General features: G+C 41.0%; 1 protein-coding gene across 1 annotated transcript in view; it reads right to left on the bottom strand.

The window, feature by feature from the left end:
* KIAA1958 (KIAA1958 ortholog) overlaps window positions 1–14,499 on the bottom strand; it is a 65,055-nt gene that overhangs the window by 21,897 nt on the left and 28,659 nt on the right. The window contains exon 2 of the mRNA XM_071424444.1: window positions 11,232–12,496. Coding sequence (XP_071280545.1) covers window positions 11,232–12,384 — 1,153 coding nt within the window. The 5' untranslated portion in view covers window positions 12,385–12,496. The remainder of the gene's footprint in view (window positions 1–11,231; window positions 12,497–14,499) is intronic.

Below are 14,499 nucleotides of genomic sequence, written 5' to 3' on the forward strand. Positions count from 1 at the left end.
GTAAGTTTCCAATTCCATAAAGCATATTTTAAGTGTGTTCTGGATTGGTGTCCCTATGATTAAGTATCTGCTTATGTAGAAATCAACTGCACTAAGTCATTATCTGTATAGAAGGTGGAACTGAATAATATTTATATGTATACAGTGACTTGATTCAAAAGCTGAAGAGAGGAAAGAAAAGAAGAAAAAAACAACAATGAGGAGAGTAAAACTGTAAAGATCTGAGACACGCTTCCTTTATTAAATTAAGTTTATAGTTTGAAAATTATACCCTTCTCATGGTGAAAGATCCTCTTCCAGCATAACAAAACCAAGAGTCTATATTTTTGTTAAGTCTTCCATCTTTCCATGCACCTACAGAAAAAGCCAGATTTATAGATGTGCAAGCAGATATCAGAAGCAGTGATTGCTTAGCCAGAAATTTAACTACTGGGCTGGTTTGCACAAAATCACAGGTAAAAATTTATATAGCGTTTTGGAATATTTGGCACACATTTTGGAATATTTGGAATTTTGTGCCTCTCTGCAGTTGAGAGCCCTGTGGAAGAAGAATGAGAAACAGGGCCCTTTCAGTTCAGTTTTCTCTAAGAAGAATTTTAATGTAAAACATGCAAAACATGCCACCTCATTTCACCAGAGGCTTAGCATGTTCTCAGCTACAGTGTAGCACCAGTTTTAATGTCATCACATTTAAGAAAAACCTTTAATAAGCACAGCAGAGAAAGCAATGCAAGAAGTCTGGAACGAATAAGGCAGGGCTATGAAATTTGCCTGCTTTTGGTTCACTCTAAACAGCAACTGAGAAGCAGAACTGGGAAATATGGGAGAGAAACAAAGATGAGGGGGAGAGAAGAGAGAGTAAGAACAAAGGATATGAAAAAAACATAACACCAAAGAGAGAGATTAAAACCAGATGAGAATCCTCATCATCTGAAATCTAATTTACATCCGTGTTTCAAAATGAGTCAGTCTAACTGGGGCAGCAAGCAGAGAAACAAAGAAAAGGAGAATGTAATAAATATTTTATTACATTAATCATAATAAGCTGCACTTTAAGTCTTGGCCAAAGCATATTCTTAAATCAAGCTGAGAATGTGAGCAGTTTCAGACTTAAGAGCATGAGGCCCACATGACTGTAATTAACATAATAAATCATACTGTGAAACTCTCTACACAGGCTGACAGCACTTGGTTGATATATTGCTTATTAAAGACTGCAGAAATTTTCCCTCTATTTTATTAAAGTGAATAAAAAAAGTACCCCTTCCTATTCTGTCTGAACTATCTACTAGTTCAGCCAGGGGAAGAGGAAATGTGTTGGCAGGCCATGGCATTTACTTCTGGTAATACAGATTGCAGCACATGCACTCCGAAGAACTGCATTTCAATATTTTTTCTCTTACCATTTTTAACTTAGTAAAGTACTCCAACTTCCTTGTTAGAGATCTTGATGTATCATTTCTGAAATTCTCTGTTGGTGATTTTGCCCAGCAAGACCAATTTGTTTTTACCTTTCACTGTTTATTGTCCAGTAGGAGTGAAGTAAGCTACAAAGGACATAAATTCTATGAAGAGCTCATGATTTACAAACCTGCATAAAGAACTTCCGTGCACACTTTGAACAGACATATTTCTTTTGTCTTCACTGGCTCAGAAAGCAGTATTTGAGAAGCAGCTCATCACATAGTTCTCCAGAGAGAATGAAGTCTAACACTTCAAGTGAAACAGCTTCTAAGATATATTTTTAGCCTGCTTTTCTGTTTTGTGCTGAATTCTCTCCTCCTCACACTCTAGAAAAAATGACAACAGAGCTTTAATTTAACCTTTACAAACACAACTCTCATCACATTAAAGGGATGGAAGTTTAAAATGCAAAGGCCCTACAAGACTGGGGAAGATTCAAAGCTAGGCAGAGGGCAGAGACATGAATACATCCCAGCTTTCGGAAGGAGGACAGCCCTCAAGCATCAGATACTGTGATAAGCAGCTGCTCACACACCCTGGCTGACCAAAGATCTCTTTATTCCAGACTAGCCATGGCATGCCCATGCATTTGCAAAGACAAAGGCTCCCAGGAGGTGCAGGAGCAGCTGGAAATTTTGCACAGTGAGGAGACAAACCTGCAAGAGAAGCGCATTCATCAATAGCTGGACTGTTGTTCATGGCACAATTAATTTCTTTCTGTCCTTGGATACGTGTTTAAACCTAATTTATCATAGTTTGATTGAGTAAATATTTAGTCACATTTTGCAGCTCTACTTGAGTAAAGTCTCCTTAAGTAAAATGAGGAGTTTCAGATGTTTTCTAGCTATGTATATTCAGGAGAATATACAGAAATTACATACCTCTCTGCTGCTCAGAATATTGTTATTATTTCTCTTCTGTATTTACACTGTCAAAATTTTCCTGTCAGGATTGTTATTTCCATAAAAATAATTTGTTCTTCTATATAGGATATGAACAATCAGTTCCCCTGCTACTGAATGAGTTCATACCAAAACTGACACAAACTAATTATTAGAAGAGGTGACATGGGACATAGTTTAATGGATATAATAGTGGATGTGTTATACATATACATGGCTATTTTAATAGACACCAGCACAATAAACAGTCTGATGTATTTAACAATTCTGTAAGTGAATGGTAATGGGACAAGTTATTGTCAAACTGTAAGTTTTCCTCTTTCTGAGGACTATCTTAAATGGGGGGGGGGGGGTGAGGGAAACAGAGGCATAAAGCCAATTCTTTATATAGAGAGGAAAAATAAAATTGCTAGGAATAGTGTTCCTGTCTGTTATTTTGTTTCCTTAGATTTATAGTCATAAGAGAAATGAAGTCCCAAACAAAAGGCAATGTTCCATCAAAGGACAGAAAGAAACTCCATATTCTGGCATGTTAACGTGACTGAAGGACAGAGCCTGTAACAATCAGGAGAGGGCTCCAAGTTGTGGACAAAATGAAATTGCTTCCATACAAAAACATCAACGCTTCTCTGGCTCATTCATACTGCTGTGCTTGACCAGTCACTGTCAGAAAGCAGAGATGAGGTACATACCCAGTGAAAAGAGAAATGAGTGTAAACATAAAATCAAAACAAGCTGTTCAAGGATCAGAGATTAACATTCTTATTTTTCACAGGCTTGATCTTTTGGTACAGGTTTCCTGATTGAAATAATACAGTACATTCAGCTGTTGCACTGAGGTGATGTGACCTGGAGTAGAATAGCTCAGAATACATTTTTTCCTTCTCTGAGCAAAACAGAAAATTGGCTTTTTTCTTTCATTTTTTCCTTCCCAAGTACACAGTAGAAAGCAATTGATTAAATATTATCAATCTATTGTTGTATGGTTTCAAGTGATGTTTTCATCATGAAGACCTATGAAGTTAATGAAAAGCTACAGCACACAGTGTCACTGCGATAGTCACCCGCAGTTCAATCAACAGGAACACCTGCAAAATTTCCCTTTGTGTATGTGCATTTACTGTTCAATTAGAGTTAAAGGGATTAACAGGTATGTATTAGAAGTTAGATGCAGCCAATGCACTTAATGACCAATGTATATAATTAAGTAAAGTTTTATTCAGACTCAGCAGGGTTCTCAGCAGCACTTTTCAAAAGAAATGTAGACAGGAAACCCCACCCCCCACTCCCACCATGGGCAGGACTTAGTGGGAACCATGACCTGGGAATTGCCATGTCTAACACAACATTTTTGTGATCAGCAGCATTCTTCCATTTTTGAAGGGCAGCAGACAAAAGTAGACTTATTTGGGAAATGAAAATGCAGTTCTGCCACACTGTTCCACTGAGGCCACCAGCCACATTCAAGCTGTTAAAAACAACCAGTGCTGAGAGCAGCTTTCCTGTGACCATTCTGTGGAGTGTCCCAGCAAGAACAAGTCATGAGGGAAAGCAGCCGTTCCACTTTCTCTCCCTAGAGGCTTTGATTTAATAGTCTGTTTCAACACTTCCTGGAATGGGCATATGCTTCATTTAAGCATACTTTATCAAAGAAAGATGGATTTCATGTTTCACTGTTTCCAGGATCTGAATGTTTTAGCAAGTACTGCTCTGTGCTGTGCCAGCCACAATAAAATACCTAAAATATCATCATGCTTCTGTTTTCTTTTCTGGAAAAATTCAAACAAGAATTTCAAATTTGTATTCCAAATTTTTCTCTGGCTCAGAGAGATACAAAATACACTTAGATATTTTTACTGATCTGTTTCATACTCAACCAGATTCTAGGTTCACTGCAAGCACAAAAAAAAGAGATGACATGACAGAAGACTCACTAAGAGGGATATAATTTAGGTATGAAGAAAATGGGAGAAATGAGTAGTCACTGCGTGCTGGCTTCACAGAACAGTTTATGCAAAAATGCCATATTCCCATCACTGAGACAGGTGAAAATAGCTCTCCCCCACTGTTAAAACCTTAGATCTTGAATACAAATGTGAAGTAGTCCTTCTGTGGGTATAGAATCATTGAATCATGGAATCGTCAAGGCTGGAAAAGACCTTTAAGATAGCAAGACCAACCACCCAGTTAGTACAATCACCATGTTCACCACTAAACCATGTCCTCAAGCACCATATCCACAGTGTTTTTGAATAGTTTCACAGGGATGATTACTCTACCACTTCCCTGGGTAGCCTGTTCCAATGCTTTAGAGCCCCTTAGATAATGAAATTTTCTCCAATATTCAACCATAACCTCCCCTTGTGCAGCTTGAGGCCATTTCCTTTCAACCTGTCATTTGCCTGGGAGAAGAGACCACCACCTACCTGGCTGCCCAGGCTAAACAACCCCAGTTCCTTCAGCTGCTCCTCATCAGACTTGTGTTCTGGATCCTTTCCCAGATTTGTTGCCCTTCTCTGGACATGTTCCAGCACCTCAATGTCCTTCTTGGAGTGCAGAGCCAAAAACTGACTACAGGATTTGAGGTGTGGTCTCACCACTACCCAAAACAGGATAACGATCACTTTCTAGGCCCTGTTTAGCCAGCCTCACACAAAGTGAAAAATCACTCTCAGAAAGTGTCCTGATCTAAACCATAAAGACCTGTGTTCCCTTTTCCTGCCAGCATCCCATCTGAAGTGCAAAAGTAAAGTGACTGTCTGAAGCCTTTCCAGGGTCAGCATCTCTCTTGGCTCCTGTGTTGCATCTCCTCTGCAGATCCAAATCTGACCCTTGTTTCTTTTTTCTTAAAAACTCACAAATCATAAGCTGAAAATAGCTCCAAAATGAAACAATTGCAAAGATCACACAAAGGAACTGATCTCTGATCAAAAGCACCATGTTAAATAATCTATTTCCTAAAATTAAAGTGATGTTCAGTACAGATGTGTCCAATTTTTTTTTATTCTTTCCTGTATCTTCCCAGACAGATGGAACCAGCAGAGGCATTATTTTCTTATTTTATACGACAGTATCATAAAACAGAGCACTTCACACAAAAAGTTGCCTATTTTAGACACCCTAGAGAAAGGGAGAACATAGCGTCTCAATTATGTTGGTTTGCAAAAGTCATTGTTTTCTACTTTTCATTGTGCATGCTGTTTTTTGCTGTTCTGAGTTTCATGTTAGGGTAATGGGGGAGAGAGTATATGCCTAGGTCTGAAATCAATTGTGATGCTCCAGAACACAACCATTCATTGAAATGGGCAGTTTGTCTTGTGGTATCACACACCATCTTCCTCAATACTATTCATGCTATGGTACTTAGAATGAAAAATATATATTTAAATGAAGAGTCAATAATTTTCAGTGATGCAATTTCTTCAATGTAGAACTCCAGTGAATATTCTCAACTGTTTATCAGCTGAACTTGGCATGCTTTACAAAACTAATCCTTAAAAACTGCTGGGGCCTGGCTGCAATAGTCCTTTTCTTTCCCTCCTAGCTTCAGGCAAATAACTTTCACAGATTGTATGGAAACAATCAATCTTTCGCCTTCCTCCATTACACAGGATTAGCAGGCCTATGCACCTTTTATTGCAGGAATTCAACGAAAAGCCCATCATCCCCAAACATCTCCTACACCAATCTACTTTCAGTATGAATACTCATGAATGGTTTCCTCAAAGAAGTGTATATATCTGTATCTATATCTCCAGTAAGACTGCTGCCAGGAGATGTCTCTTTGTGCTGCAGGTAGTTCCACTCAGAGGAGGTCCATGGTGAAAAGAGGAAACAAACCCTTGACATCAAGGAAAGCAGCATCCTAATCTTTTGCATGTATAGGTTTGTGATAAACACTTAGTATTAGGGAAAACCTCTACATGACAAAGTCCATTGCTGATTATACAAAAAGGCTGGCATGAGCTTTCTGCGTCTGAAAGGAATCTTCACTAAAGAAAATAAATGGGAAGTCCTGAAAGGTAATTGATACATTTCTTAAGCACAGCAAAAATCTAAAGATATTGTAATAATTGATGAATTTTCATTTCTGTGTTCTTCTGCAAACAGAACAGCTGTAGGAACAGCTGCATAAACAACTCCTGTATTACAGTTGCTAGTACTACAGGTTCATTTCTTTTTTAAAAGTTTGTTTGTCATGCTGTGCACCCAGATGATAAAAGCAATTACACAACTACTCTGCCAAGGCTGAACTTGTCCTCTTTATGCTACTGTCCTGCTTTTAAACAGAACTCTCTTATAATATTAGAATGGTAAGTAATCACAACCTAGACTTCTAGAATAAAGATGTCTAGCTAGAATTCTAGAATACAGACCCCAAAACATTAGATTATAATGTAACAGCATTTAGATGAGGGTAATTGAAGGCAGGAGTGGGCTTGCAAATCACTGCTGCAAGATCAGGTGATTAATCATGTCAATAGCTTCTTTTTTCTGATACTTATAACTATAATGATGTAATTAGTAATTTTAGTCTTCTAAATAAGCCAGGCCCTAGCAACTAAAAAAAAAACAACCAAAAACAAACCTATATTTTTTGTAATTATGTATCTCAGCACTTACTATTTTTAGTCCATTGACTAGAGCAGCAATAGATTTCCATTATGGGACCTAAAGAGTCACCAGTGGACTCTGATCTCTTTAGTACAACACAAAGAGAAGAGACAGTCTCACCCCTACATATATTTAAGTGGTCACTTGACCATATTCAGCAGCATACGTCCCTGCAGATAGGCTTCAAGCAGTCATTTTAGCCAAAACTCATCAACATTTGTATGTAAACCAAAAGTACAGAGATCAGCAGTTATTTAATGTTGTTGGAAGAACATAATTTAAATAAGAGTTTTATAAATTTCTTTCGATGTGATTATTTTTCTTGTGCTATTTGGCACGGTTCCACTGGGCTTGAAATAATTACAACAAGGATTAATTCTGCCTTTCTGTATGCTTTATATACACCCCTAAAAAAGGTGCTATTTTTTCTTCTTTGCACTTCTTTGGAATGTGCGAGGCTGACACTTTTTTTTATAGATAAACAGTGATTAAGAAGTTAGAGCTAAATCTAGTCAAAACTGTCAGTTCATAAGGTGTGAAGAGACTCCTTTCACCTCGAAGTTTTGTAACGTTTTGATGCTCATCCAACAGCTTCTAATCCACAAATCTTATATGAGGATCTTGGTTCTCATTTAATTTAAACTCACACCATTGCAGGCATTGCAAACAGAAAGAAGAGAGGAAAGGGAGAGACCCTACTTCTTCTGATAACAGAGAAATACTTAAAATATTCCACTAAGCACTCTACCTCGATATCCACCATCCCCAGATGCACTCCATTTTATAATGGTCATGTTCAGACAGACATTTATGAACACCTGTAACCTAAAGGGATATCCACACTGTTACAGAAAATGAAAGAATTGAGAGGATCTCAGAGCAGAGACATCAGAGCCAGGAAGGCTGAGCACTGCCCTCAGCACAGACCAGCATCCATCACAGCTCACATTCAAACACAGGTCCTTTTGATAACCACAATGCCAGGACAGTGAGCAGCACTATGAGAGGAGAGGTGCTTGTGGACACTCTTTCCCTTCCACACTCTGAAAATGCCTGTACACATAAAACAAGCAATCTGGCGATTCACTGATGGATCTACATGAAGGCATTGTGATGGTACACACAGAATGTAATCTGCTACATCTCTGACAGAAGCAACAACTCCAGTCAATACAGTCAATACTTCAAATGATTTTTTATTTTGCATCTCTGCTTACTACTATGCATTCAGCACAGTTTGTACATAGGGGTTGGATATCTTTTTTTTATCATGGGACTCTTTGCTCCTGTATTTATAGTGATGCACTAATGTTGAATCAGAAATGTCCTGCTGCACTGTCTTGTTAATACAAAACATATCTTCAGCCTCAGTCTTCAAGTGGAAATTCAGTATTCTTCACAAATTCTTCAGCAATTCTGTTTACAAAGCAAATCCTACGTCTCTCAGAATCAAAACTTGTGTTCATTCAAAATAAACTCTGTCCTTCTCTGAGCCACAGTCTCCTTCCATAGCTTTCTGCAATAACACCAAATCATTTCCATTCCTCATTTCAGACATCCAAATGTCACTAATTGACTTTCACCATCTATGGAATTACTATCAGCTGTCTCTGATATAAAAGCAAGGATGTATCACTTAAACTAAAGCTCAAGTAGTATTTCTTGCTGGTTGGATTGCAGCCTTTAATGATAACTTAAATAAGGCCTTAGTCCTGTAGATCTTAGGCCTTACACCAACAGTTCTAATGGGACCAGAAGCAAGGCTTCAGATATTGGAGATGACAAGGCAGAATTTAAATTCCCTGCTCTCTTTCAACTTTGTTTAGTTAAGCAGGCACTGAGTCTATAAATTAATAAAAGCTCTAGACTTTTTGACCTTTTTGACCTTTTTGACCTTTTTTTTACTTAGTTACTGCCTTTTTTTTTACACCAGAATGTAAAAGACTCACATCTGTCTGTTTAGGACAGAAAATTTTAACACAGAATAGATAAACATCCTCTTGTAGTTCAATATTGCTCAAATTTTATAAATCATGCCCCACTTTCAGTACATCACTCTTCATTAGGAGACAATCTAACAAAAGCACTGTAAATGAGCATCTAGTCTTTAATCAAACCCCTACATTTACCTGCAAGAATATGCTGTGCATCTGTAATAAATTCAATTTCCAACATTGCCCATCTTCTTGCAACTTGAACATTTAATAATGCCAGCTCTTCTTTCCCGAAGGAGAAGGCTCTATGGAAATGTGGGACTTTACTCACATATCAAGTTTTAGTCATATCTCAATCAGTTTATCTTCATTAAAATGCCACTACCTCTGAGTAAAATAACAGCATGTGACACCAACACTGGACCAGTCTGAGGAGAGGAATTGTGTAATGCTTTTTTGAAACAGCACAAGAAATTTAACCACTGAGAACATAACTGAATAAACTGGAATTTGGACAGCACTCTGAGAACCCATCACTTGGAGGTTCTGAGGGTTGATTTAGGCAGTGGGAGTAATCCAGGTGCAATCCCATTTTGCCCTCAAAGTTAGACACTAGACATAGACCAATCCTGTTTTTGAAACTATATAAATGCAGAAGTGTTGTGCTGCCTCCATTCTTGTAAAGTTTAACTCTAAACAGTAACAACTGCTGACCTTGTTTAGCTTCTGAGAACCTGGCAAAAACAGTTGAAAGCAGCTTGGATTTTTTAATGGATCTGTTGAAATATCTCTCCCAGATAACACACATTTAACATGGAAAAATTCTGCTTAGGTTTGTCTTCCATTGTCCCAAATTGCAAGTTTGAGACTTGAGCAAGTTGCAGAGGGAGGCAGGTAGAAACCAGGTCTACATATAGCAGTGATAGGTTACAAACTGAAAAAAGCAGAATAAGTACATTTAACACACAATTTGGGTTGAGTGGCATCAGGCATCCTGCCTTTCTCATATTTAGCAGTGCAGAGTTGGTTCTAAACCAGATGGAGTTTTGCAAGGGAATTTCCATGAGGTATGTTACATGACAGGACTACTGCAAAGTAACATCTGAGAGATTCAGTCATGCAAGAAATGGGTCCTAAAGAAGAATTTGTTTTGCTTTAAGACAATTATCATCCTTCCAAATTTCTAATGTTTAGTAGGGTTTTACTTAGTAAAACTGTATTTAACTTTGTCTGTTGTTTTACCTGGCAAGAAGATCTGCAGGCTCTTACCAGTTGCAAGATTTAGTAGTCTTCAATCAGATTTCAGGATGTTCAAGCTAAAGTCATGGGTTTTAGCTCTTGCAGTACCTGCTACAAGGACTGCATATAGGCAGTTTTTAGCCCATTTACTGTTTGTCTGTACTCTGTTTGATCAGGCAGTCCAAGGGCGCAGATGGAGAACTTGCTCTTGCCTTGTCTCCTCCTGGGATGGCAACACTAAAGAAGAAGCTGGAAGAGTGAGAACTGTCTTTGCTCAGGCCCAGAGGAAGCTGACAAGTCTGCTCAAGAAACAGACTGAAGACCTGTAGCTAACAGATATTCTTCACATGGGATAATCACTCAGCAGAAGTCAGCTGTTTTAACATGCTCTTTATCCAATAATGTTGATCTGTTTATGCCAATTCTATGTGCTTTGGCAGGAGATGAGAAAAATTATGGACACAGTGTATGAGAACTTTCACTGGGAAAATGGAAAAAACCCATTTTATTATGTATTAAAGTTTTATCAGTTTCATGGTTAAGGTTGTACTGATACTTCTTGTGTCCACAGACTGCTCTGATTTATAGGTAACAATTTATAGAAGCAAAAACCTCTTTCCTGGTACTGATAACCTGTCTCCTTTGCCTGTCCAGGTCCAAGAGTACCCATGTGACAAGGTGAAGGAAACATGAAACTCTCCAACTCTAGGCTACACTGGCTGAGACCCCTTTTTTTTATTTCATCAAGGGGGCATGGCCCAGTTCATGTTCTCCCTGACCCATGCACACAGCAAGGTCACTGCATGCTCTCTCCTATGACACACCTGTACCCATAATGGACCTTGCAAACCATTTTGCCTGTGGCTGCAGTACACTTTCTCAGGTGCTGGTGCTTAGTTGGTGCTTAGTTTCTGAATCCCCTCCAGGTGTATGTGGCTTCCATACCTAATGACTTATGTACCAGCAGGACCCTGATGCAATGCAACACATACACCCCCGCTGTACCCTCACTGAGCCAGGTGTGGGGGACACCCCCAAAATGCCTCTACCACCCCTCTACTCCCGCCCAGTGTCCTACCTGGCATCAGCTGCGCTGCTGCCTCAGGGGTGGTGGTGGGCACTGCCTGGGGCTGCTGCTGGCTGGAGCTGACCTCAGGGTCGGCACCCACCGAGGGCGAGCCGGCCAGCTCACCTCCCGGGGCCAGCTGTGGGATGGACGGCAGGGTCTCCTCAGCAGCTGCTGGTGGCTCCTCCTGACCAGGCAGCTGTAGGGCTGAGAGGGGGATGCTGATGGGTTTCCCAGCAGTGGTGATGGCATTGGAGCTGGTGGCTGGCACCTGCAAGGCAGCCACAGGGCCACCACCTGCCCCCCGTGCCGGGGAGGCGAGGGGTCCCCGGGGTGGCCGCTGCACAGCCATGCGGGGCGGGCCAGGCGGGGAGGCGCAAGGGCGCGGCGGGTCAGGCTCGGGGCCTGCGGCTGGCTGGGGCACAGTTCTGGTGGGTGCCAGGCAGGAAGGCCCAGCCGGGGGCTGCGGCTTGGGCTTGGACATCTGTGTCAGGGCCAGGGCCGGCCCATCAGCGCCGGCTGTCAGCTCCGCGTTGGCCACTATATAGTAGTCCTCAGGGAGCTCCTGCTTGATCTTCTTGAGGAGCACGTCACCGCCACCCTCGTCAGCAGCCTGGGCCTGGGCCTGGGCCGTGGCTGCTGGCCGCTTGCGGGGCCCGGTGGGAGCACGGTGCGGGTGTGGCTCAAAGTCACTGTCCTCGTCGGTGACAGAGGACTCACAGACCATGTCAAAGAGGGTGGCCTCATCCTCGTACTCCTCCACAGGCTCGCCCAGGTCTGACGGCTCACTGCAGTAGGAGAAGTCGCAGGAGTCACGAGTGCGGGTGCAATCCAGCTTGGCTTTCCCTGGCCGGCCTGGGTAGCGCTCCAGGGGGCTGGCCTGAGCCTCTGACGGCACCCCCAGCATGCTGGGGCTATCTGAGTTGAAGCTGCGGCTGTCCTGGAAGCAGACACGCTCCTGGGAACCGGCCCGGCAAGTGGCGGCCAGGGGCCAGTGGTAGGCATGGCCAGCACTACAGCCCCACATGGCTGTCAGGTTGCCATGGGCCCCCTCGGAAAGCAGGTGCTTGAGGTTGGGGATGAGGCTGCAGATGGTCCCATGGCTGTGGGCCCAGCTCACCAGCTTGGAGAGGTTTTCGGAGGAGGTGTGAAGGCAGTCCTCCATGGTACAGGATCAACAGCACCTGGCCGCTGGGAAGTCAGCTGAAGACACAGTTCAGATCACAGGGTCCTGGCACTGATGGTTGTGTGTTGCCAAGCTCATATTTACTTCTCACCTGCAGAGAAACAGAGCAAAACCCCACTCTTCAGTACTCCTAAAGCATGACCATATTTGCATGCGAAAATGAAACATTTGTACGCTCAGCTAAACCCACCCATTCCACTCTTATCTCATGTCCTTCAAAATATGCCTCAAAACTACACCTGGTCTTAAGCAGCCACATTCCTCATTCTCAGAACATCTCTGCAACATACAACTGAAGAGAAAACTGCTTTTCAAACAAGACAATTCAGTTTCAATAGCAAAATGATTAGAAATTTAAATCTCTGACAAAATATAAAAGCAGCCCAAAAGATGGTGATTGTGTGTTCATACCTAGGAAATGAAAATTAAACAAAATCTTAACACATACAATTAATCTTGAACACCAGGGTGGCAATCAAGCACCAACTGGATCTGAAGAAACAATGAAGTTTTACATCATTTATGCAGATTTCTCAACTGAATCAAATATCTCCTTTTCAACTGAATTTAAGAGGTATCAAAAGGAAGGCTCAAAACTTGAGTTTTCAATACAAGGAATAAGCAAACAAGCTCACCTTTCACTGTTCTATACTGATAGTCATCAGTTGCTCAAAGACTTAAGAGACTCTTAAAGGGCCTGCAAGACTTAAGCCAGAACCTTCTTTTAACTTTAAGACTTAGCATTTTGCTTTTTATCATACTGTCCATTTTCCAACATCTAAATCATGATTCAGTTCAAGAAAAACTTTTGCCATTTTCATCAAAACTATTTAGAAATTTGACATACATGATGACAGCAAAGTCTGCATGTTTTTCTTTGTATACAGCTAATGACAGAGAAGTCATCTCCAGTGACCACGGACAGCTAAAGTATCTGTGAACTTCTTTTCATTTCTGCAGGTCTGTTTGGAGGCCCTCCCTAACCCTCTCTCTGCTGTGCTTTGTGAACACATGTAACCTGCAAGCCTTGGAGTTCCTGTTGTTCTCATTTCACTTTTGTTTTCATATAAACAAAAAAGCCCATTACATTTGTCCCAGATCAAATGAAGTATCCATGGCAATGTTATACCTCATTTTATTCCTTGTCCTCATCTACACAAGCATTTTTAGATACAAAATGAACTGCGTCAAGGCTCAAAAAGACATTCACACAGTGGCTAATTGCCCCTGGGGAATGCTTTCCCTAAAAATCAACACAAATCACTACCTGCCTGCCTAGTTGCTCCTCAGTCACCTGTCACCAGTTAGCTGCAGATATCTGTGTTTGCTCTGCTGCCAAGGGAGATGAGGAGGCTGTGTTTCAATGATTTTGTAGCTTGCACATCCCTGCCCCTTCACTCCTATTCACCAGGCAAGGGTTGGTCTGTGGAAACCAAAACTGGAAATAAAATAGACAAGTACTGCCTATGATTTTCCCCACCCTCCTGGGTTTTTCCACCCCACCCACTGCGAGTCTTTGGTGGGGTCAAGAATGGAGCCAGCATGGGAATTTCTAGAAACTTTAATTTCTAGGTATTTTTTCAACATCTTCGAAATTAAGTATGGAGGAAATGAATGAATAGGAAGAAGCACATAATTAGGAAACAAAATTGTGTAAAATTCAAGCTTGTTTTTGCAGTAGCTCAAGACAGAGGGCATACACAGAGAACAACTGCTACAATAAATTGAATTCTAGCCCACATGCAAACAGAGATCTCAGAGCATCACCTGCAACACAAAGCTCCTTGCATGACCAGTGAATCTGTGAAGTATAATACATGCAAGAAGATCCCTAATTTGCAAGTCTTTTAGGCACTGGAGAAGACCTCCTTTTTCAAACATACGACTTTCAAATATCTAAAACTTCCTTTTTGTTATATTTTATTTGTTTTAAAGCTTTTAAAGATCACGCTTAAGAGGGGCCAAAATATCTGTTTCTTCTAAGAAATCCCAGTTTCTTCTTAAAGACTAAGGAATCCATGTTTCTTCTACCACTCATATTCAAAGATATGTACTCACAACGTACCCTGCCACAGAATAAACACCAAAACACAG

This window comes from Agelaius tricolor, unplaced genomic scaffold (genome assembly GCF_023055355.1).
Source record: "Agelaius tricolor isolate 1412-34295 unplaced genomic scaffold, bAgeTri1.0.p SCAF_4, whole genome shotgun sequence".
Classification (NCBI taxonomy): domain Eukaryota; kingdom Metazoa; phylum Chordata; class Aves; order Passeriformes; family Icteridae; genus Agelaius; species Agelaius tricolor.